The sequence below is a fragment of the Saccostrea echinata genome, unplaced genomic scaffold (genome assembly GCF_033153115.1).
Source record: "Saccostrea echinata isolate AGI-Se365-2 ecotype Australia unplaced genomic scaffold, CSIRO_AGI_Sech_v1 ptg000012l, whole genome shotgun sequence".
Lineage (NCBI taxonomy): Eukaryota > Metazoa > Mollusca > Bivalvia > Ostreida > Ostreidae > Saccostrea > Saccostrea echinata.
The window spans coordinates 17,684,655-17,710,882 of NW_026889761.1; the positions used below are offsets into that span (position 1 = coordinate 17,684,655).

Below are 26,228 nucleotides of genomic sequence, written 5' to 3' on the forward strand. Positions count from 1 at the left end.
CCTAGCCATAGTGCTCAGGTGAGCGATGTGGCCCCTGGGCCTCTTGTTTTCTTTCCTGATGAAAAAGGCATCAAAAGTCCAGACACTGTTACAGTGCATAAGATCATCAAGCTAGTTAGAAATGAAAGTTGCACACTTATTAAATTAACAATCACTTCCTCAACTTGTGAATGATATGCAGTTGGAAAAAGGCAAGATAAACACCCAGTAAGGTATAACAGTATTTATTCCACTGTGAAGAGGATTTTATCATGACAATGGAATGTCCAGCATATATTAAATGTAAACAGACATCACAGTTTTAAAATAAAGATTCTAAAATCACAGGTAGGTTAAGTAAGAATAAACTGTGCATTTCTCAGGTAAATATAGTGGGACCTAAATGTTAAATTAAAATTAAATGAGAAAAGTCTAATCATCTTGATAAAATCTTGCTTAACATGATATCATATCTTTTTCTTTTCAATAAAATTTATGTTTCTCTAGGTCTGATTAAAATTTCTCATTTCAGTCTTTTAAAATAATTTGTATAAAGACAATAGTTTACATGTATACATTTTGAAAAAAATGTTACCAGCACTTGAATTAAAATGGAAGTCAACATTTTATAGAAGCAAACAATGAGTCTGCATCCTGAATTATTTACATGTATTCTGTACAAATTTTATGAACACAATTAAAATACAAACAGAAAATTTTTTCCACATAAATAAGCACCAACAATACATATAAATTGGAATGCTGGTAATATATACAAAATAATTATCTACAAGAATGCCATTATAAATTATGCAATTGTATTTATAACATTTGCTGCCATATTTCAGAACAATCAATGGTAGACAAGGTTAAAGGTAGTAATATACAGGGTCAAAGGTCATAACCTCAAACATCACTTCCTCTTATATAACTGGGAAGATGTCTATAGCTATTGTATGTCTGGTTAGCCTGATAACTGTGGTATTGTGGGTTATGCTGCTGGTACTGATGGTTCATGTTATGGGAACTATATCCCGGAGGGTTGTAATTTTTGTCTCTAGGTCCCTCATTATATGGCCCCTCTTGTAATCTCACGGCTGCCTCCTTCAGTTTCTTTTGATACCATCCCTCCACATGAGCCTGTAGGTTTTGTCCATGGTTAACAGCCTGTGCTATGTCTTGAATCTGTTCATAGTCATCGTGTGTGGCAGCTGGGTGAGGGGAGTGGTTGTTACTTGATGCAGACAAACTGTGGTCATGGTCAGTACTAAATGATGAGGACGGAGTTCCACTATTACTGGGGACATTTCCGTTATTGGCCCTGGAGCCCAGGATTTTACTGCTGTACCCAGAGTCTGGGTTACTACTAGAATCCTCTTTATTGTAGGCATTTGGGTAGTTAGACACAGCCTTTGGACTATTAGCACTGTTACGGAGAGCTGGAGAGGCATTCAACATTGTTCTACGAGGAGTTGTGAACCCACCCTCATCATCACTGTGGTCTCCTTTGTCTAATAGATTGGACTCCGACTTACTGAGCGAGTACTGACCCTGTGAGACTGCGTTAACATTGTACGTGCTGTGAAAAGGTACACCAGGTTTTCCCATTGGTGAGCTGTTACCATAGCGATAAGAGGAAACATCCCTTACAGAGGCATAGGGATTTTCTCTGATGTTGCCATGGGTCCTGTAAGGTCCACCTTTCTTATCAAAGTCTATAGCACTTCGTCGTCCTTCATATGGACCTTTCATTGTCACATATACACTCTCTGTCTGTGCGCCTCTGTGTGGAATTGGTTGGTTTCCATATTTCAGGAGAGGGGAATTTCTAGCTTCACTTGAATATTGATTCACAGATGGATTAAGATTTGGCCTAGAACTAGGTCTAGGTTGATTCTGTGGTCTCTGTGGAGGTACTTGGGACTTATCACTTATGTGAGGATTGCTTGAGAAAGAGACAGAGGGTGGATGGAATTTTTTCAGGTCATGAGCTGATGTGATATCACTGTCCAAGAGACCTTCAGATGACCTTGTCCTTTGTCTTACGATAGGCTTTTCAGACATAGTCACATACAAATCATCTCTTGGTGTCTCATTTCCAGAGTTGGATTTGTTAATCTCATTCGGTTTTGGAAATTCTGTTTTTACTGCAGCAAAGTAGCTATACGTCTGTTTACTATCTAGATCATCATGCGGTGTTCGAGATCTATTAGGTAATTGAGCATAAGGACTTTCTAGCTCAGTATTTGAACTTGTTCGTGGTGTGGACATTTGGGGGACACTGTCTAAAGTGGAATTTGGCACAGAAGTGGAAGGGTGTGGTTTGTCATTAGGTTTGGTGTTATCATAACCAAATGTTGTGAATGTTGGTTTTGGGGGGATGTATGGGCGATCAGAACGGCCGGAGCTGGGTCTGGAGGAATCCTGGGGGCCCTGGCCAGCTCCGACGGAGGACACACTAGAGTTTAGATTGCCTCCTGAGTTTGTATTTGAGGGCCCCCTTTCTGGGAAACTCTGCCGAGATTCTGTGTTTCTCACAAATCCATTTGAAACTACTCCTCTCTCTGGAACACTCTGTCTGGGTGCTTCTCCACGCCTGAAAACCTCAGCTTGTGAGGATCTCAGAATGGCACCAGAATTGTCTGTTTGACTCCGAGGTAGCGATTTATTTACCTGATCCTGGTGTACAGGGGCACCCTGAGTTTGCGGATTTGTTTCATGTTTTTGCATGTTACGATACTGTTCATGGTGCCATGTCTGTGACTGAGGGATACGTTTTGGGACTGCCCCCTGACCTGAGTATTGATGAGGACTTCTGTACACCGAATCTGGTACAGTTTGATGATGAACAGCCCCCTGCATTTGATGAGGACTGCTCATGTGATTAGGCCTAGAACTTTGAGGAGGAATTTGTTCATATTTGGGATTTTGTGAACTTTTAGGTGTTCCTGTTGTGTGGGGAAAATCTCGAAAACTTCCATACACAGGATCTCCTCTGTTTTGAACACTGGGGGAAGTTCCACGAGGAAGTGGATGAGGGGAATAATTTCTGGAAGGAGGTCGTCCCTCACTTTGTTTTGTTGGCACAGAAATCTGAGACAGTTGATGACCATTTGGAATAGGTGTGTCCTTAAGATTGGTTGACACGTGAGTTAATTCCCTAGGTGGATTTGAAACATGGACTTCAGCATTAGTCCTCACATTCACTTGATCCTGATCACTAAATGTAACAGTCCGTGCCTCTGGCACATTATGACTAGATCCTCTAACACGATATGCATTAGTCCGACTGTAAGATGGCATTTGCCAAGCACGAATTTGTTGCATTGCTTGCTGACGAGATTCATAAAACGCTTTCTTGCGAAACCCTTTCCCACTGTGATTGTCAGACTGTGACAAAGTCTCGTCCGACCTTGATCGAAATAAACGTCCATTTTCTGTTTGATGAATCTCAGAAAAGATATTATTGCTTGGCAGTGCTGTATCATCATGGTGATGTTCCAGACAGTGTCCGTAAGAACCTAGCTTATCCTCCAGCCATTCCTGGATGTCCACTCTAAGGTTGCCTTGGCTGTGCTCTATGAATGCCCTCTCTTCCTCTAATCCTCTCCGAAGCCTCTCCTGACAAAGTGCCTCCTCCTCGGCGAGTCTTTGATTGGTTCTCTGGTCAACTTCCCTCACTTGCTGCGTTGTTCGCTGGTCGATCTGATTTAGGCGGTTATTGAGGGCACGATGGGAAGCCTCAATGTGGTCGTAAATGTGTTCTTGATTTGTATGCAAGTGATGTTCCAGTTTCTTTAAGGTTGGCATGCACTGACATATTGGTGTATAGCCAATAGGTCCCTGAAAGTGGAAAACAAATCAGTGGGTTGCAGCTTAATTAATACACTGAACACTAGATATACCGATAGTAAGTACTCCCTCCAACCAAAAAAAGAAAAAATGCTGACTCAGCAAAGCTTAATTATCAAAGTAGACTACTGAGTGTTGGAAAATATACCACATTTATGAAATTCAAATCTTACTTTTTTTTTTAAAACAAATATTTGTTCCTGATACATCAAACAGAAGTTAAAAACTATCATTCTATAAGTTATTAATTAAAGTTTAAATGATGGTAATTAAATAGTAAATTTAACAAGCTTTCAAATTATATATACTTTTATTATGTTATCTTTGATAATGAAAGAATTACATGCAAATTAAATTCCAGCATTAGGAAACCTTTGGTGTATCCTTAAGAATTGTGTATATTGATTGCACTTAATTCTAGAATAGCATTAGGATACATTGAATGCCTGTATGATATTAGGAGATTACTATACCTGTTTGATATTCCCCGCCAGGTCCCGGTAATACTGGACTCCTGGTTTGGGGACGTACTGACTGAAGAACCCCTGAACAGACGGGTTTGTTTTCCCTGTGTTAGGGGTCGACGGGGAGTCCGTTTTATCTTTCTCCTTGTCCTACAATATTACAGAAAAATACCACTGAATAAGCTTCAAACTAATTGATTCAAGAAAAAATTATACAGGAATATAATCAACTAATATCAAAAGAGCAAAAAAGATGTATTCATAAAGTAAAAAAAAAAAAAAAATTGCATACAATGATCAAAACCAGCATAGCACATTATTGTTTCTACAAACCTTTTTCTTCTTTTTGAAAAAGTCAAAGAATTTTTTCTCCTGTTTGACTGGTTTAGGGGGGACTTCCTCCTCAGGGACAACAACTGGTCCCTCCAACTCCATCGGATACTCCTTAAAGTTCACCGTTTTAGCAGGTGTCTTGGGCTGTAACGAAAAAAAACTCTCTTCATCTACAGGAAAAGTCATGCAATATCTGCAGGAACTAACAGAGAAATTAATGCAATCATAGGACTCAATGCATTACACTGCACTAATCAATACTGTCAAAAAATAAACTTTGGGACTTAAAAAAACTGCAAAGGCAGAATTCTTTTCTAGTACATGTAAATTGTAAACCCCTGCTTCAATAAACAATCTTTCATTAAAAAAATTAAAATTACATATCATTCTATAAAGTCAACCTTCAATCTATTATCTTACTGAGTAAACACCACTATTTAAAGAAAAGTCCAGAATGTTCTGATATTCATGGTAACTGTCGTTGGGAATCACATGAACACTGTCGTCATGAACAAGTTGCAGCCTCTCTTTGGGCAAAAGTTGCATGAGATCATGATTCGGGATACTGAGTTTCATTTGGGATTCCATGATGGCCGAGTCATGCACAAGACAAATTAACATATTGTCCTCAAAATCTGCACCCAGATGATGCAACAAGATTTTCTTCAATCCCTTGACCATTAAAAGTCTTCTTGCTCTCTATTTAATCCTTTAAAACTACGAGACTTTTATCATTCAACATTTATGAACAGTCCTTGATATCATTTAAGATCCATGAAGATTCACTTTTAGTCATTCACAACTGCTCACAACCAAACCGTAGGACTGAACTGCCTAAGACACTCGGTTCTAAGATAATATAAAAGTTATAATAGGTTGATTGTCGTCGGACGACCACAGTAATGACAGGCTATGAGGTGTGCACTCTCAATCACCTATCATAAGACACAATATAATTATCACTGATCACCACGCTTCCACAAAAAGTCCCCACTGTCTACCATCCACAGGCTTAGGTCAGGGCTATAATTAACTACCCACAGTTTAGACGCTATCGTAATCACTATGTAAGGCTGTGAAATAATGATGGACCACAAACTCCCCAGGTTTAACACCGTCCCTTCTCTCCTTTGTGAGGTGGCAGCTGATTTGAAGAATGTCAATCAGCATGTCTTGGGGACATACGCAGACATTTTTACAAACCTTTGTAGATCAAAGTGTGAGGGGTGATGTAACAGGCTCTGATTGAAGGAACACGACCTTAAAGCCCCCTGTAGGGGATAATGACAAGTGTAAACAGCCCGGTGACAGACAGGAGAGGATCACATTAAAATATAATGGCTATCACTATGTCTGAACAACAGCCTGGATGCTACAAGAAACCATTTCCGAACTTCAAAGAAGCCAAGTGTAAAACTTACGTATACTGTTAGATCTATCAGATAAAAATACTACATTACACATTGTACTTGGACAAGTTTGGGTGTCCAATGCATGAATCAAAAATTTTTAGTACTAACCCAACTTACTTTTACTTAAAAAGGAAAATTTTCACTACATGTATTTGAATTTTACATCAAATTGACACCCTAAAGAGTATAGGTTACCTCACTTAAAGATTAATCTCATTATTATCATGATTGATACAATATTTCACATAACGCATAAATTCATGTTTTATGCAGTTAATGTTTTTTTTTAACTATAAAAGCTGGATGTTTAGATTTCAAAGAAAAAAAAAATATTTGCAAGAAAAATTAATTAAGGCACATCAAAATTAGATATCCTATTCAAAATCATACACTGAATGAATGCAGAAATGACATATATATTACATGCATCGGTGTTAATGTCTAGAAATTATATTTCTGCTGTATTTTCTAATGTAAAACCCTGTATACCGAGAAGCTTAGCCTTGAGGTATTATATAACGTGTCATCCAGGTTTGTATTTCACGTAATTAGAGACTATATTGTGATTTGATGGAGAGATTAAAATTTCCCAGGTAAACATGCTAATTACAAAATGTTCACCTGCGGATTCATTTTCATTTCATTCACAATCAGCTGATTTAATTTTTATTACACTCTGAAGTCCATTCACAAATTTACATTTTTTTTCTGTCATATTGACCCAAAAATCTCCATTGTGTTTTATTACTGAGCAAATTAAATTTTAAAGAAAACTGAAAAAAAAAGATCAAAACATTTTTGTAGTAAGGTACAGTTCTGTAGCTGTCTATACAGAGTTTGAAACGGTTTGTCACCTGCAGACAAATTACACTGGATACAAATTTTAAATGACAGATCTTTTCTCAATGAATTAAAGTTTCTAATGCAAAAGAGCTAGAAGCAGTTTTTTATTTTTATTTTTCTATATAAAAACATAACAGGGATTACTGAGTAATAAAGACTCGGTGTTATACATACTTCTGTATTTATGAAACATAAAAAAGGCTCCCAGGGGATTATAGTTAATTTATAACCACATTTCAGATATAAATTCTTCTGATTTAGTGTGAAATCATTAAAATATGCGAGAGCGAGATCTCTCACTTTAAACTTAATAAAGGTTTAAGGCCAATAAAAACTTTGAATTTAGTTTCATTAGTTAAATTCTAGCTCCTTGTCAATTAAAATGCTGTGAAATTTAAATCTACCAGTGGTAAAGTTGAAGTTATAAAAAAAATACCCTGAATGGGAAAATATACACCAGCATCTGAGAGCACCATATTTACCAATCTGTCAGTATATGCTGCCGTTTACAAAATGAGTGAATTTCTCGTAAAATTTATGCCAAAAGAGCACATTTTGGGTAAAAGGAAGATTCTGCACACAAATTTTGAAAAAAAAAAAATATGAAAAAATTTGACAGGAATTTGACATGCAAAATATTCGTTTCACTTAAAATTCACACGAGCCAAATGTTTTGGTGTAGGTAAACCTTTGTGCTTGACCATTATAGTTACAAAGAGTCTAAAATTGGTAATAGCCATGCATGCTTACATATTTTATTTTTGTAATGCAGCCCCCTCCATTTTTGTGGTATAGCGAGGGGCCAATGTCTGGTGATATAGAGGTCAGTATTTATTTGTAGCTAATAATGGACAATAATGTTTACAGACCACAAAAATAAATCACAAATGGCCTGTAAACCTATCACTGTGACAATTCTGTCTAAGCTAAATGACAGACATTTTATGACCTGTATTCTGATTTACTTCATGCTGAATTAAGGCAGACAAAATGGACATATTTTTGTGTACTATATAGAATCCTAGCTATCAAGGAGACTGTGTGTGCATTCAGGCATGAATTGTCTGGAATCCAGTTACTTTTTTTTACAGAAAAAATATTTTGAAATTTTTTAACTGCACATATTGATTTTTTAAAAGTTGCTAGCCTTTGTACCGGTGAAAACCCTTAAAAAAGAAAGGGGCTCATTTTCAAAAACAAATAGCAAATTCTGATTTTTGATAATTCTGTCAAATAATCTGTTTTATAACAATATTAACTTAAAAAAACCCTTCCTATGTGATAAAGAAAATAATAATTAAAGGTGATTTGAATAATAATAGTTCCTTACCCTGGAAGAAAATGAGTTAATAACCAGTAATAAAAGATATTCAAGATGATTTAACAACCTAAAGAAGAGATACCTTCCCTGACAGAAGGGAGAAGATAATCAAGATAATTCAATATCCAAGTGAAGAGTTATCTACTCTAGAGAAGGAGGAGATAATCACAGATAATTCAACATCTTTATGAATAGTTACCTACCCCCAGAGAAGGGGGAGATAATCACAGATAAATCAATATCCAAGTGAAGAGTTACTTACCCTAGAGAAAAGGGAGATAATCAGAATTTCCTAGTGAAGAGTTACCTACCCTAGATAAAAGGGAGATAATCAGATTTTCCTAGAGAAGAGTTACCTACCCTAGAGAAGGAGGAAATTATCAGGATAATTTCTGGGTGTTGCTTTCTCTCTGCGACATCCTTGGCTGTTTCGTCTTGCTGCAATCAGCAAAAAATATTCAATTAACAGACCAAATGCAAACTTTTACCTTCTTGTTGAATCATGCATCATTTTATCAACCAGTAATTTTTTAGTAAACATTTTTTGTAATAAGAGTAAAAAATAAATTCATCAGTTAAAAGTTAATTATTCATGTCAAACACATGAAAGATAAAACAGAATTTCATTGGTATATGTACTGGAAGGCATTCGTCTCATAAAACATTCTTAAATTATTTTTACGTTACCTTGTTTTTAATTCTAACATCAATTCCAGCATCCACTAGCAGTTTGGCAATTTTTCGTCGTTTCAGAGCAGAAGCTATGTGAAGTGCAGTGTCACCATTCTATAACATAAATGGTAATTGTGAGAGAAAATTATTTTTTTTACTTTTTGATTAAACACAAATACATTTCAAATAAAAAATATGCTATATTGTGTAAAAAACAAAAAAAAAAAAAGACTTAAAAATTACATTTTAAATGAGTGATAATTTGAACAATATTTTAAAATCACTGCAGTCAAAACATTCAATATGACTTCTGGCAAAACAAATTATATTTCTGACTTATGATGAATTATGCTAGTAATGTCAGTACTGAGCTCTTTTCACATATCTTGAAAATTCGATTACAGTTGAATTCTAATGGAAACTATAATTTCTGCATAAATAATTTGAGTAGTATTTTCTTTAAATATATATATCATACAAATAGAATCTGTAGTTAATTAGAAGTTTCTAATTGAATTAGTCATTCCCTAACATGATTTTCATTTGTAAACAGCCCCATATAAAGTATTGTGATGTTAATTTCATTGCCGGTATTACATCATCTGTCAATATAGGCTTTATCTCATTTAGATTTATCACTTTACAGAACAATTCTTATTTCTGCTTAATCACTGTTCAAATCTACTGTTACTAACTTAATCTATGACCATTGTTATCTCAATGAATATCAAAAACCTTCTATCTTATTTTTTTCTGTAATTTATGCACACCTTAAAATAAAAACTGAACTGTAGTTTTACCCCGTGAAAGCATTGTAGTTTGCATTTAGAATACAGATAACAAGCATGGGGACACGCCCCCCAATAGAAACCAGCATAACCCTGGAGACAACATACTGCATGTCGCGGTAATTTCATCTCTATAAGTTTCACGTGTTATCAAAGCAAAAATCATTACGGTTGATGGAACTGGGGTGTAATAATGACTGATAGGATCCTATTACATTGTGTGTGAAATAAAAGTCCCCTGCATGCAATTCATAGAAGGCGAATGTCTACAACAAGCTTACTCTATGTTATTAGACATTCACATGAACATATACAAACATCAGTCATGTATATATAATAAAAATATCATTGTTTGCCTGTAAGAGTACAATTATGGGGTATAAACGGACCATAACATTCTTATTTTAGTTGGTGATTAATGTAATTGATATTTCTGGGAGTCATGGCAATGCCACATTATTTATTTTCCCATACATGCATGATTCAATTCTATCTTATATCCTAGAGAAATACTAAATTAGGGCTTTTATATGTAGATATTAATGAAGTATAATTAAGGATAAATCACTTATAACATATGTTAAGCATTACCCAAAATTAAATTATTTCAATAAAGACATCCTTCTCCTCAATAGTTGAAAATAGCAAAAAACAATCCTAGTGAATTATAATGATGACTGTTCCCCCGAGATAATGAAATACTGTGGAATCATGAAAATTGGGGGGGGGGGGGGGGGCAATATCCATGGATTAATTGCCTAAACTTTACAGGTTTGAGGGGACATAATTTCATGCATTAATACCTTCAAAATGAAACATGACTTTTAAAACCCCAATAATTATCAATTTGTTGAGGATGTTAATTCGTGGATGAAGAGTACCCACAAATTCCACGAATATTGAGCCACCACGAAATCTAATGATTCCACAGTACTGCATAAGTACCTTGTTTTGTTCGTTAAGACTGCAGCGTGCACTGATGAGGATTCTAGTCACGCCAGCATGACCATATCTCGCGGCAGTGTGTAGCGCTGTGTCTCCATACTGAAAAAGGAATATCATTCATTGAAATATTTACTTTACACTTTGAAAAAATGTCTATAAAGTATAATATGCATTTACAGGATGATTGATCCTATCTAAATTTATTATTTTATCTTTAGCCATTTACAAACCATTCAAGAAAGAAAAGTACTGTAGGTGCAATTCAAAATGTGTAAACAGTGATCTTGACCTACTTAGTACAGAGGTCATGGTTCATTGACTTACATTGTTTTTGATGTCAGGGTTACAGCCAGCTAGAAGTAATATCCTGGTACTTTGGTTGTGTCCATTCTGAGCTGACAAATGGAGGGCTGTGAAACCGGCCTGAAAGACATCCATAGTGTACAGTCCAAGGGTTAGTGTAGAGGTGTCGTATCATACATAACAGACACGCTAAAATAATCAGCACTTTAATTATACAGGCTATACAATCTATCGCAATCTATCGCCATTGATTAATTTTATTGGCTTTTAGATGAAGTCATTATTTTGATGGAAAATTGATCAGATATGATGTTAAAGTGAGTATGTTTTCCTTGTAGTTCAATCATTGTGTAGGCCCCAGTCCACATCACTCAGGAATTAATATTCCTTTGCTCATTTGATTGTAAATGGGTGTTATTTTGTGTCAAACATCAATATTAGAGTATGTCACACAATCCAGTAACACAGTAAAGTTAATTACCTTGTTAGTAATAACAATGTTACAGTCATATTTAATAAGGATATCTAGAGTTCGACTGAAGCCATGCCAAGCTGCTTCATGGATTGCTGCATTTCCATTCTGCAAAATAACATTCCAATTTTAAATTTTTAGAAACTAAAAAGCATCTATAACAATGACAAATACTTAGAATACTGTAGGTATAGTCAGTTTCACTCTCATGCATCAACATTTTCAATTCCATGTTTCAAACAAAGAATAAAGGAGAAAGAAATTGCAAAATTAAAAGTTTGTCATCCAACACAATCTTCTCAGTTCAAAAATTAAACTAGTACACACAACTGTCTTCTTGGGCACATCAAACAAGCAGCTTGTGAAAAGGTAATCTCCATTTTAATACATAATATTAAGAACTTGCAAAAAAGAAACTAAGAATGTGTACTTTTCAAGTCAACAAATAAAAATTAATAATACTTTCATCATGAAAAAAAAAAATCATAAAGTTTAGCCAATTCATCTTAGAAGTCTAACACTTGTAGAAGTCTAACTCTTGTAGAGTTTCTTTGACAGTTGTTTGGTTTACCTCATCCTGAATGTCAATGTTGCAGTGTTGGTCAATCAGGAGCTGTATGACCTGTGTGTGACCTTGAGAGGAAGCTCTGTGGAGGGCTGTGTACTTGACCTAGAAAAACAAAGGTCAAATGACTAAATTTATAAACAGATGATTACATTACAGTCCTTTTTTGTGCAAATTTAAGAATACTACTAAAATAAGATTTTTAAAATTATACATATAATAGACACATAAATCTGATAGGCACTAATCAAACTTACACCAAATAGTCCCTGACTTATGTGTACATCAATTTTAAATACACTAAAAAAAGTATATGTAGTACATGCACATGCAGCAATTTTGTTTTTTTTCCTATTGGGCTTCTTCACTAGTATGATCTGACAATAAAAAGCATTATAAGGGGGACAACTCTGACAGGTAATCAAAATATTAGAGACCAAAATATGAGCTTATGCAATGGAATGCCTTTATTTGCTTTGTTTTGAATCTAGCATGAATAAATTACACAAAAAGTCCCATGCAGAGTTTTGCAGGTAGTTTATATCTGTGTCAATTGTGCAGCTGTTATGTGTTTGGAGAGAAATATTGACATACACTAGTGAGCTGGCAGAGTTCTACCAAAGTCCTGTTAACATTGTAAACTAATATGTGTATCTCATATTTAATCATTCCATGTCTAATATTTACAGAGAGTATATTCCTCAATAGAATCCTCATCACTTCAGGTGTTCCAGTGTTTATTGTCAGTATATATGAGGTTTCAAAAAATAAATGTAAGGGCAGTAATGATTTACTCCTGTTGAATTATATCTGCCCTGACTTAGTGGTTATTTAACTTTTGTTTTTATTTAATATCATTCTGTATTTAGGTGAAAATATGTGAAATTATCTGCATAATAAATTATCTCTGTTCATAAAAAAATGGTGGGAGAAAGAAAAAAAAGATAAACATTATGTAAAAGACATTCTTATTGGACCCCCCTCCCTCAAATTTGTTTATGGCTTTAAGGTATATCATTCCTCCAAAAGAAGCAAATTTATAATTAAAATGCACAGAATTTCACCATACCTTACAGTACAAAATTGGACAGTTGGCTTAGTAGAAAAACACAGCAAATGTAAATATTAATAGATGCATTAAAATCTTCTATACGACCCATTTCAGAAGAATTTGATTCTGATTGTAATGCTCCATTTGATTGAATGGAAATATAGTTAATATCGTACAATCTGTGTTGCCTACATCACAATATGACTGCAGAGGTCAAAAAAGTATCAATCCACTTGTTTTGATTTGAAGCCATTTATGAGGGGGAAATTGTTTTCTTTTTTTTTACACTAAATGTTAGAAAATCAAATTATACAGCATAAATTTAAAAGGTACCTAAGCTATACTTGGGCAGCTATTAAATTTATTCCTTAGTTGTCACAATAATTTTATTTTTGTGCCCAAGCTATACTTGGGTAGTTTATAATAAATTTATTTCTTAGTCGTCACAATAATTTTATTTTTGTGATATTATGTGAGATGGTCTGCTCATGAAAATTTTATTCTCTGTGATATATATTTGTGTTAGTATAGATTTTTTTTTTATTTGTAAAAACACATATTTTTGCAAAATTTTGGAGTACTAAATGATGAAATTAAATTAAATATTCATTTGATTTGGTATCAGGCTGCAATCAAGGAGACATATATAAATTCTTTAATCTTTGGGCAATATTAAATCTCATAAAACTGCCATCCAAAGGTAGTTGTCTAGAATTTAAACGAATGAAGCTCTTAACTCATCTCTTGTCCCATACAGTTAAACAGTTCTGAAATGTCTCAATATATTCCATTTATTATACCTCATCAACTTAACACGTACAGCTTTGAGATGCCATACAGATAACATGCGGAACAACATCATTTAATATCCATATCTAATACCGCTATACAATGATAATTCTCATACTAAATTTTCGTAATAAAGTATGCATAATTTATGGTATACAGTGGTGTGAATTCGACCAAACAATCTTCACAGAAATTTTACCATCTTGCAGTCGGACAGTTTAGTATTCTATTACGCAATTTTCATAAAAGTTTAAAATTTCAAGATTTCCTGAGTGCAATAAAAAAAAATCTAAAATGATTAGAACCCTCTATCCTAATTACATGTTTTCTAACAGTACAGAATTTGTCAATGTTTAATTCAAATTATAAGGTGTTTTTTTTTTTATGTTGGTTGGAATTCTGAATTTACCTTTGATGTGGGTTTTGTATACACAGTCATTGTCTGAATTCTTGAAAAAAAAATTCAGTGTTTGCCAAGCCAGTACAGGGTTGTGCATAAGAATAAAATTTTTGAGAAGTCTTGAACATGCACAATGTAATATCTGCAACTGAGTCAACCAAAAAAAAAAAAAAAGAAAAAGACTGGTGAAATCTTTAACAAGTGTCAACAGAAAATTTATGGAGTTACACCTAGTAAATCAAACTGCAATTAGGAGTCATTTCTACATCTGCCAAAAAGAGACGGAAAAGCATTTAATTCATCGCAATAACGATCATAAGAATTATCCAGCAAAAGAGAGGGCATGCAGGGTACCGATTTATATTGTGTCATTTTTATGATTTATGGAAAATCAAGAATTGTTAAAGTTCATAATGTAAGAGATCTATAAATCAATATCTAAGGATGCTTCATTTCCATAACAAAGCGGAAAATAATTAACTCAGTGTGGAAAACTCACTTTTGCATCATACATTATATGGTTCTAAATCACATAAAAAAGTTATGGTTCATTAGCAGAATTAATCAGAAAACATACAGACTTTATTTCTGACCTTATGATAAAGGAAAAACTTTACACATACTGAAAATCAACTTTCCTGGATTATGACACAAGTCATGAAGTCAAGGTATAATGTTAATGATTTCCTGATACTGGCTCTTACCTGGATGATATTTTTACATGTAAAGCTATTGTGATGTGGTACTAATTATAAAATTTTGCTGCGTGACTACACATAAAACATGTATACATAAAACCAGTTTAGGGTAACCATGGACTTGTCCCTCCTCCACCCCCACAGTCTAGAGCAAACAGTACCCATGGACTTGTACATTGGAGGACAGATGGGAATAGTACAAGTTCCCCCCCCCCCCCACCACCACCACACACACATAGAGGAAAAAGAACCCCCTCACAATTCCTCCCTTTTTTCATGTATTAATCATTACTGGTAACTTACATGATCTTGATCATCGGGGCGGCAGCCATGTTGAATGAGAAGCTGACAAATATCAAGATGGCCGTTCTGTGCTGCAAAGTGTAGAGGTGTTCTTCCCTCCTGAAAAAAAGAACATTTACTGTCAAATTCAATGTGCAATCAGTTCCATGCAAGGACGTAAATTTGCTGCATTTTTATGCCTAGAGTATGTCTAAAACTTCCAAAAAGCTATTCTAAAAATGATGAAATCTGACTAAGTATTTATAGAGAGCAACAGAATTGAATGCCCTCTGCATTTAAATGCAATATTCTTTTTACATAAATTATGCCATTCTAAATTAGACCTGAGAAATTGGCTGCATGAAAGAATATTACAGTTAACTGACAGATATTTTTTTCAATAAACTCTCTAAATTAATATAAATGTTTATAATTACAAGTACCGTACGTGTACATAAATTGGCGTATTCAAAATTCAGCGCAACCACTGGGTATGGAGTTGTTGGCGAAGTCATGAATTAGCGTTATGGATGTCTGTGCTGTATATTGTATTTATAGATGATTTTTTAGCGGTATTCAGGAATTAGCACATCGATCTCTGCGCCAAAGCCGCTAAAATATGAAGCCCGCATTTTTAAGTATACATACAGTATTTTATACTTGTCAGAGTAATGACTCCACATGTAACTCAGTCAAGACAATAAGCTGGGTTCTATTACAGGACTATATTCTTATTTTAAAAACTCCATCATAAAGTTGTACAGGGGGAGAGACTTTGTACTGTCTCTGAGTATGCAAGAAGTACACAGCACTTTATATTCACCAAAAAAAAAAATGAATCTGACAAAAGTGTCATTTAAAACAAGAGGGCCATGGGCCACAGCTCTCACCTGAGTAACTAATGGCTCTACTGTTCTTTTTCTCCCTATATTCCTATGTAAAATGTTGATTGCCTATTGTGACCTCACCCTACCTCAAGGGGCCATGATTTGAACAAATTTAAATCTGCACTACCTGAGAATGCTTCCATATATAGGTATGATCATGGCTTTGCTGTCAAGCCTTTGCTGTTCTTTAAAGATCTTTTCCTATACATTCCCATGTAAAACTTTGATTGCATTTTGTGATCCCTACCTACCCCCTGGGGTTATGATTTGAACAAACTTTAATCTACACTAAATGAGGATGCATCCATGATAATAATATGTTTATTCACTAATGCATATGAATAGGATTAATCATAGCTTTGCTGTTCTTGAGAAGAAGATTTTTAAAATTTTTTCCCTATATATACAGTGTTTGAAACTCACCGTAAAATTAGCCAGACATGCAGGGCTGACTAGTAGTTAAGGTTGTCAGCCCTACCAAATATCTACTAGCCTAAGAAAATAGTTATGATTTATATGTTCTAGCCATTACCGGTATATGACTGAGACCAGGTCGCGACACTTTCGATCCCGAATCTAATGATTTCTTCCTTGGCTTGTTACACTTTGCTACCAATACTATCAACTGATCTGAGAGAGATTTATATATGATATTTACACAGGCACTTGACGTTACTTATTTTTCTTTTACTAAAAAAATATACCCTCTACCTAATATTACACAAGGTACACTTGATTGTTGAAGCAGTAGATCAAGTTTGACGAGAGATTTTTTAATATTTGCAATTGTGATGTGCCTTTCTGGTTGCACTGTCCATAAGTTGAGACCTGGAAAGACTGACCACAGAAAGAACATGGTTGCAGGGAATTTATTTCACAGAGTTTCAGATGAAAATACTAGTTGATGTGACTGACCTAGAAAAATTCAAGATGGCGCCGATGTGTACCTTGTGTAATATTAGGTAGGGGGTATATTTTTTTAATTAAAAGAAAAATAAGTAATGTCAGGTGCCTGTGGATATTTACTAAATATTACATGACTTATCAAAAATTTTAACACGTCCAGCTGGGAACTGATACATGAAAATTTGTTCGCCCGCTGCAAAATTTGTGTGTCTCGGGCTGTTGGGCGCACAATTATTTCAAACACTCACATATACCTATATTAACTTTGGCCACCCATTGTGGCCCCATCCAACCCTGGGGGTCATGATTTGAACAAACTTGTATCTACACTACCTGGGAATGATTCCATATAAATATAATTAACTCATCTTGGCTTCGCTGTTCTTGAGAAAATTTTTAATGATCTATATATTCCTATGTGAACTTTGATCATTGTGGCCCACACTACTCCCCGGGCATAACGATGTGAACAAATTTGAATCTTAACTTAATCTACCTGACAATGCTTTCAAATAAATATGATTTATCTTGAGAAGAAGATTTTTTCCCTATATATTCTTATGTGAACTTTGATCACCTACTGTGGCCCCACCTACCCATGTGGGTCATGATTTGAACAAAATTTCTACACTATACAAAGAAGCTTTTAAATATTCAACTGTGTACTCTTATCTGGTCCAGTTGTTATTAAGATGAAGATTGGTCTAGAGGTTCTAGAGAAGTATAAAATGTGAAAAGTTTAGAAATGGATGGAGGGACGGATAGACAGATGCCAGACAAAATGTGATCAGAAAAGCTCACTTGAGCTTTTAGCTCAGGTAAACTAAAAATTACTTCTAAGTGAAGGGAGAAAAAAAATTTCTGAAAGGTATGTGAGGTCTACCTTTTTAGCACAGAATTTAACTATATATAGTTTAATAATATGTTAATCTCACATCATTTTTCAACCTGGTGCAAATCTTCTGTTTAAAAAATTAGGTTTATACTTCCAATTTTGAACATTTAATATTTAAATGAAATTCATATGATCAAGCTAAGTAGGGGAAATTAGAAGCAGATGTACTTTGGTGACAAAGGTTTGCATTTTGGAGCATAATGCAATGGGATTAAAGGCTTGACATAGATCAGCTGTTTTTATGAGGGAGGAACTCAGAAATGTGACATATTCATCATTATCTGCCATTTACATGCGAGTTACTAAGTATTAGGTCACCTCCCTTCATCTTCATTCAAACAATCAGCTTTCTGAAAAATTATAATTAAAAAACGATCTTATCACAAACGTTTTATTAAAAATCATAAAATGCTCCATTTAATATTTGCCGTACATCTCTGAGAGGTTTTAAATTGCCTCATAAACTTTAAAAATTTCAGAGAAAGTATTTTAGCATGAATTTGTCTTCAAAGTTTTAGCAGTACGTGTAATTTACACCTGTGGGATTTCCACTTCGCACAAAATAAATATCTAACAAAACAGAGTCAAAACTTGAGACCAACATCTTAGGGTTAAAATATGGAAAATTTTCAAGGTTGGGTATTCAATAGGGTCTGGATTTATGTTAAAAGTTTAAAATAAATACAAAATTTTAAACCTTAACCGGTACGTTAAAAATAACAAGAAATCTGTGAGCCAATGCTCACTAGTAATACCCCCCGCTCTGATGTAAATAAGCACCATCATGTTAATATACACAAGTTCAATTACAGACCGATGCACAGAAAAATATGAAGTTGACATCAGATTCATATCAAAATTAATCCCACCATATGGCATGCCTCAGAAAAGATTGTGTTAAAATTTCAAGCATCTGCGATGAGTAGTTGCTGAGAAAACTGTGACGAAACTTTGTTATGTATGAAACGGACAGATGCACAGACAAACAGGAAGTTGACATTGGATTTGAACAAAAATGTATCCCACCGTATGGCATGCCTCAGAGAAGATTGTGTTAAAATTTCAAGCATCTGCGATGAGTAGTTGCTGAGAAAACTGTGACGAAAATTTGTGATGTATGAAACGGACAGACGCACAGACAAACAAGAAGTTGACATTGGATTTGAACAAAAATGTATCCCACCTTATGGCATGCTTCAGAGAAGATTGTGTTAAAATTTCAAGCATCTACGATGAGTAGTTGCTGAGAAAACTGCGACGAAAATTTGTTACGGACAGACAGACAGACAGACTGACACACAAGGGTAAAACAGTATACCCCCTCTCCTTCGGAGCGGGGGTGTAATAATAATTGCAATCTTATAATAATTTTCCCACGAATACAATCAGTTCTGTTAGAAAAACTGAAGTCAAACCTGTTTCACTCTTATATAACCTACATACCTATTTGCCAGATTACAATTATGTACAATTAGAAAAATTATCATAATGTGTTGATCCTTATATTACATTCAAAAGTAAGGGCTATGTCAGAGTTTTAAATGTTTCAAATTCATAATTACTTCTCTCATATTGTCAACACATATGTAAATATTTAAGATAAAAAAAAAAAAAGAGATGTGTTCAAAGCATTTTTAAGGTAGAAGTCTCTATTGGCCAATAAAAGCTAGGTGCGTTTTTTTAGCCTAATTTTCTTTGTTGAGATAAAGCACTTGGCCATGTATAAAGACTATGAATCTTTAAAACACGTCCTTTTATCTTCAAGTTTTAATGCAGTGAAATGAAGCATGTTCCATACAAAAACATTCTTAAGAGTAATTTACGTACGTTCTTCAAAATTGACTGGAAATTGTCAAGTTAAAAAAGACAGAGGTTTAATTACACAAACCATTATCTGTCTGTGATAATATTCACTTGTTGATAAATATGGCACCAAAAAAAAGAAGATGGAAAAATTACTGAGAATTAAAATGTCCCCTTTTTCACGGAAACGTCTTTATAAATGCCTTACAGAGTTCAGTCACGATTTACATTGACCTATATCAGGTAATCCACTTCATTATGTTATTAGTGTATTTTTTCTAAGGATGGAAGATTGGCGCTCTTTGTGCCTTATGCCTTCTTTATCAGACCCGCCATAGTTGACAGAATCAATATTTAACTTAAAATCTAACTATTACAAAATGTCCTTTGCTAATGAAAACAATATTCAATTTTAATTTTGATACTAGTATCTTTGGACATGCTAGTGGGTGCATTACAGAGCTGATATAGATGCTTCACAAACCTGAATTTTCTTCTGTAATAGTATATAAGCTGAAATGATATTTGTTGTTAACATCTCCCTATGTTTAAGGGCATCATTATATTCCCATGTAGGAAACATTCATTTTAATTGCAAATGTTTATTCAAGATGATGAAAAAAATTGGTGCTCATGTGTAGCTTGCATGAACTTTGACAAAAACATAAATAAAAATATTTTTGACACAGAAATTCTTAGAAAAGGCCTGAAAAGAGATGCACTATATTGTCTCTAGAAGATATGATTATGATTGATTGCATGTTGTTTGAAATCCTTTCAAGTATATATAGTGGTATTATGATGTTGTGCACAAAGGATAAGCCCAAGAAATGTTTTCTTATCATCCTTATTGGGCATCATAAATTAGTGACAAGAATGCTGATATATCAGCCTATGTCTAAAGCCTGTAAATGTATAATTTGATTAGTTCATAATTGTGTTATCAACAATGGAGAAAAAAATGCAATGGACCAGACCAGGATTTGAATCCCAGCCCCCCAAATCACTAGTCAGGTGCTAAACTAGCTGCTACCAACTAAGCTATTTGGCCACCAGCGATCAAACTTGTCTGACCACACACTCCTCCCGGACCTTAAGGGAGTTTGCCACCGAAGACATCAACCCATGCTTCTCCTTGGCAGGTCTTTCACATGTCATTTCCAGGGCATGGTCACGGCACCAAATGTTACTGGTGCCACAGACCAGACCATGATTCAAACCAAGGCCCCCTGAATCACTAGTCAGGTGCTCTAACATCTGAGTTTATATCTGCTTGGCCACCAGAGATCAAACCTGCCTAAACCGCCACACTTGTTATTATCAATATTAAAGTACAATTGCCTAAGCTTCATTACCAGTTTGCAATAGCCAAAATATTTATGATTCATTTCTGACATTTGAAAAATAAGTCTTAAAAGCGGTGACATATTATACTGCTAATCTAGATTGACACACTGAACATTTACAAATATCCTTCTAATTTTGAACCCTGACTCCATCTACCCAGAAAGTTGGCTACCACTTAAGCACCTGAGGTGAACTTTGGTCCCTTCATATCAATTCTCACAGGGCCTGAGTCCCAAGACAACTTTTTCTGTTCTACTGTAATCCTCAATTTCTGACGGATTTATTTAAGAATATTTTGTCTTGGATGTAAACTTGGTTTGAATTGAAATTCTGAAGGTTTGTTTGATCAGTGACACTGCATATTTCCATCACAAGGTTACTTGATCTTGAAATAATCGATATAAAGAAAAATTCAATTACAGAGAGAGAATATGGTTATGGAATATATATAGCACCACGGGGAGGCAAACCAAAAATTACGACAACAATCACTGAAGTGATTATGATCATGCACTTTTTGGCTGTTAATGCACATTTATGTAAAAAAAAAAAAAAAAAAAAAAAAAAAAAGGAGCTAGTGCAAGAAAAGTAAATATTGGTATATAGATAATGGAACACTCCCAAACAAAGCAATAAAGAATATTTAAAATTCACTGCATTAAATTTGTTTTTCAAAAGCTATGTTAAACACTTGTTGTCTCTTTGATTTCGTAAAAAAAAAGTTCTCGATATCGATTCACTCTTTCTCTGACAAAGTTTTAAGTTAGGAAAATTCATACGTGATCTCATTTGCAACAGTAAGTGCTCTTGTCCTTATACATACATGTACCCATGCACCTCTATTATATGTATTTTTAATCTGGAAAAGGCCCTTTCTCACATATACCCCAGTAAGCTGGACAAGAAAACTGGTATTAAACAGGTCAAGCATGAACTTCAAATAGATTTTTTATTCCATATAAAAGATAATGATTACTGAGGAAATTATTTTACCTATAATATATATTAATCTAAACATTACAAACCCCTTTTAGAACATTATAGGACATACAGTACAGAGTCAGGTAAGGAGCTACAACATTCAGTCTGAGAAGCATGGACCTGTAACTTAATCCCTATCAAGTATGCATAGCCAACAGTTAATAGTGAAACTTTAACAACAAATTCCATTTTCAAGCTTTTGTTTCCAAAGATTGGAAACAAAAACTTGAAAAATGATTTTGAAAATGGCATGCCATTTTAAAGTTTATGTATACATTAATGCAAAAACATGCAACAACAATGACAGGTGTGTTATTTCTTACCTTATCTGGCTGTGGAGGTGTCCCTAACTCCAGAAGTTCATGCACAACTTCTATTTCCCCCTTAGCTGCTGCCAACCTCAATTTATCTGCCTTGGTAACTGTTGGCATGGGAACCGGATGAGGTGGACCCAACATGGTGGTCATTTCTGAAAAAAATTGAAGAATCCAGAATGTTTTCTTTAACACATGGTCCAGTAGAATAATGAGAACATTAAATATTACTTGTAAAGCTTGCATGCTTACTCAGTGACTTCAGATCTAAACAATGCTGTCAGTTGAGCAAACCATTTTGATATTTATTGACATAAATACAAATTACATACATCTTTCAACTATGAATCAATTGTAGCATTCCTGAACTAATAGAATAGTCATTTAATACATGACTGAAAATCATCACTGATCATTATTACACCCAGTGATTTCTCGAAAGTACCAGGAACCAACTTGTCCTGTTGGGTAAAACTTTGGTGATTGCACCCAGTTGAGTTCTTAAGGTGGCTACCCCTGACTGAGTTAGAACAGTTATGTCACATCATTTTATCAGGTGAACTAGCAAGAAACATGTTTCATCCTTTTCAAAATCTCACACTTGACTTGTAAAAGCATTGAAGAAAAAAAATTTGGTAGACATAGATATGAGAAAATGGGATTTTTCTATTAAAATCATATAAATCACTGATTATATGGCACCAAAAAATGTATTTCAACATGTAACACAAATCTGGGATGAGTGATTGAATTCTAAATGCATTAAAATTCAAAAGCACTATACCAACCTTAAATTTGGCAGGTAACTTTGAGGCATAAAATGTCATGAAATTAGACTGCAAATGACCTCTCCATTTTTAGACACATTTTCAGAAGTGGTACAAATTGGACAAAAGAGAATGGAAGATGATCTTTTCATTTGTGTACGTATTTGCACAAAATGGTACTCTACTGATTGCAATGCACTTTTAGCATTGTATTCGTAAATTAAATTCTTACATCACAGAACAGACTGTCAGGTACGCAATATCACAAAAAGGCCAGGCTCCATACAGGTACAGCTCAGAAATGTGGAATTACGTATCCTGAATAATTAATGTTTACTCTCGTTTCAAATTGTTGTAAATTTATTCAAATGTTTGTGTTTCCAGTCGTAATAGAAAGTAAATGAGAAAATTGACATCCTTCACACTGAAACCTCTATGCACTAGAAAGATTTTTCATATATAAGTCACACACTACATTAAATGAACTGTTCTTAAATTTGATCATAAATTTTCCAGGTATACAATTAATCAAACTAAGTTTAAAATCCAGAAATATGCACACAAAATATAACACATAAATCCCTAAATCATGCAGTTTTGTATGCATCTAGACACACTGCAGCTGGATAAGTGCACTTAAAATCTGAAGAAAATTTAAAGGTGAGTGAAATCGGAGATAAATTGCATTTACAGGTCCGTCCAAAAGCTAACTAGGAAAGAAATATTCTATTCAACTTAGTTGATTATTGTCTGTTTGCTATACATGCCTAAATATAGATAAAGAACTACCATAGCAAACAGAATGAAACTTAAGAGATAAAACTTTGGCGATATACTGTAGGAACTGGATCAATTTAACAAGTATATAAATAATCCCTTTGTTTAGCATATCCAAATGTCAACACATCTGCTTGGTGCTATCAATTTTTCATTTTCTTAGTTTTATATGAAGTTATCTTAAACACTCAATCAATTTAAAGCCCAGCTTCAAGGTCTCTGGTTAGGGGACCTCATTAAGACCAATCACAAAGACCCAAAACAAGCACCTGTCAAATCAGAATTCTAATAATTAAGCCATGTTTGGTACTTTCTAATGCAGGCTACAGTAGTTTTTTTTTAAAAAAAAAAAAAGACACTTATATCTTCACTACAGTTACCCTCCTTCACTACAAATGTTGGGACTCAGAAAAGGTCTGTATACATGAAAAGTTCATCCACATCAGACCATACTTCATGGCAAAAAAATCACGTTTCAAATCCTGAAAACTAATAGGTGAATAATTTGCACATACATGTAACTTAAAATGCCATCACAAATTTTGCTTTAGATATGGGTTGTTACCAAACTTTAATCCCCCATGACACACACATCACTTCTTAAGCTACCCTGATCTGAAATTACATCAGAACGACTGTCTACCTACTAACTGATTATCATCTACATTCTAGAAGGTAAGATAATTAAATTGATGTATGGAAGAATTCAGAACTCATTATAATTCCTGTCACCTCTCAGATACACACTGACACTTCTATTTGTAGAAACATCCACTGGTTACCTAACAGGTGACACAGAATAGAGGCAGTTACGGCCCTTTGTAACAGACATGAGGCACCTTAAAAATATGCCACAGGGTCTTTCATTGATTAACTCTTTATTAAAACTTCTATGATTAATTCTCCAAATTAAGGAATATACGCTGTCTAAAATAGACCTTTTTCTCATTTAGAATTACTCATTTTTCGATTCATTTGAGATCAAATGTTAGACTGCATGTTAGAGAACATTGTAATTTTCACCTAAAAGAAAAAAAGAAAACTTTGAACATAATAAACAATATAAATAGTCAAATCCTGATTTATTTTTCTGATACCAGGTTCATCTCTTGTTTTCTCATTAAAATTTGTCCACAGTATGCCCGAAGCTGCAGAGTTATTGCCCTTTTATTTCTGAACATTTTACCCACATTCATTCAGTGATACAATCCAGCAGTTACAATCACTTAACATCCTGAAATCCTATCAGCAAAAGATGAATAATTATTTTCTGTCGGATTAGTATCTCTGTATTAAAACTTTTTTCATTATGTTCCTTTGGGCTTCTTAATTATTATCAACTGATAATAAATTCTACTTTCCCCCTTTCCTATCTTAAAAATATTGAGGTTCTGAATAAACTCAAGCAGTCCGATAATTTACATGCTACTTAGCGAAGAATTATTATCCCAATTACTAGGCCTATTTGATAATCCTACTACTGGTATCTTTCTGAAGGCAGAGTCTAAATATGGTATAGAATTTAGCAATGATTACTCTATCTGAAATATGCACCAAATTTAGTGAGAGAAAAACTGTACATTTGGCTAAAAGGAATATTGAAAGGCTTAAAAGCTGCTGGTCTATATCAAAAATGTCTTGTTTTTAAGAGGTGACACTTCCTTGTAAATGAAAATAATAATATGGTAAACAGTACTAAATATTTCCCTATATGATCACCTCCGTTTTGTACTCGTGTAACAACAAATGACAATGCATTAATTTGAGGGCCTAATTCCATTATCTGTCTCATTCACACTGACATTTCTTATATGAAAAACCAAACACAAAAATCTCTCCAAACATTTCATTACTTCTCATTACTTCTATCAAAACATATTAACAGGTATATTCAAACTGCTGGACAATCAGCCATACTGATTTCTGCTACTCTCTCAGCTGTGACAAAAGATTCCCTTAGCAAAATCAAATTGATTGAATTTTGATTTATTTTGTAGTTGTTTTCTGAGCATTGGATTTTCATTGTTTTTTGATTTGCAAAGAAATCAACTGTGCCTCCTTGCTAAATTGTATGGGAAAAAAGCATTGAAATAGCATTGAACATTGGATTTTGATTTATTTTGCATTGACTTTTGATTGAAAATGGCTGGATTTTTGCGAAATATGTAAATGAGATGAAGGATTAATCTGACATCACGGAAAAATGCAAAATCAATGCAAAACAAATGGAATACAGTATGAAGCATTTATTTGATGTCACTTAGCATTATTGTGACATCACAGAAAAATGTTAAAGTAATACATATTAAAACATTTAAGTGATGTTATGAAACTTGAGAAGTAACATAGAATAAATACATATGGTAACAAACAATATCCAGC

General features: G+C 34.2%; 1 protein-coding gene across 4 annotated transcripts in view; it reads right to left on the bottom strand.

Moving 5' to 3' along the window:
- Window positions 1-208: 208 nt before the first annotated feature.
- Window positions 209-26,228, bottom strand: part of LOC133185448 (uncharacterized) — a 43,221-nt gene continuing 17,201 nt past the window's right edge. For 2 of the 4 annotated variants that reach the window (XM_061320649.1, XM_061320647.1), the window contains exons 2-12: window positions 22,312-22,457; window positions 15,191-15,289; window positions 11,956-12,054; window positions 11,394-11,492; window positions 10,934-11,032; window positions 10,610-10,708; window positions 8,892-8,990; window positions 8,565-8,642; window positions 4,629-4,772; window positions 4,305-4,445; window positions 209-3,822 (exon numbers count right to left, since the gene is read on the bottom strand). In XM_061320649.1, the coding sequence (XP_061176633.1) occupies window positions 886-3,822; window positions 4,305-4,445; window positions 4,629-4,772; window positions 8,565-8,642; window positions 8,892-8,990; window positions 10,610-10,708; window positions 10,934-11,032; window positions 11,394-11,492; window positions 11,956-12,054; window positions 15,191-15,289; window positions 22,312-22,455 (4,038 nt within the window). In that variant the 5' untranslated portion in view covers window positions 22,456-22,457 and the 3' untranslated portion in view covers window positions 209-885. Of the gene's footprint in view, window positions 3,823-4,304; window positions 4,446-4,628; window positions 4,773-5,048; window positions 5,252-8,564; window positions 8,643-8,891; window positions 8,991-10,609; window positions 10,709-10,933; window positions 11,033-11,393; window positions 11,493-11,955; window positions 12,055-15,190; window positions 15,290-22,311; window positions 22,458-23,090; window positions 23,459-26,228 lie in introns of those variants that run through there. The other 2 variants (XM_061320648.1, XM_061320651.1) reach the window with 2 other exon arrangements.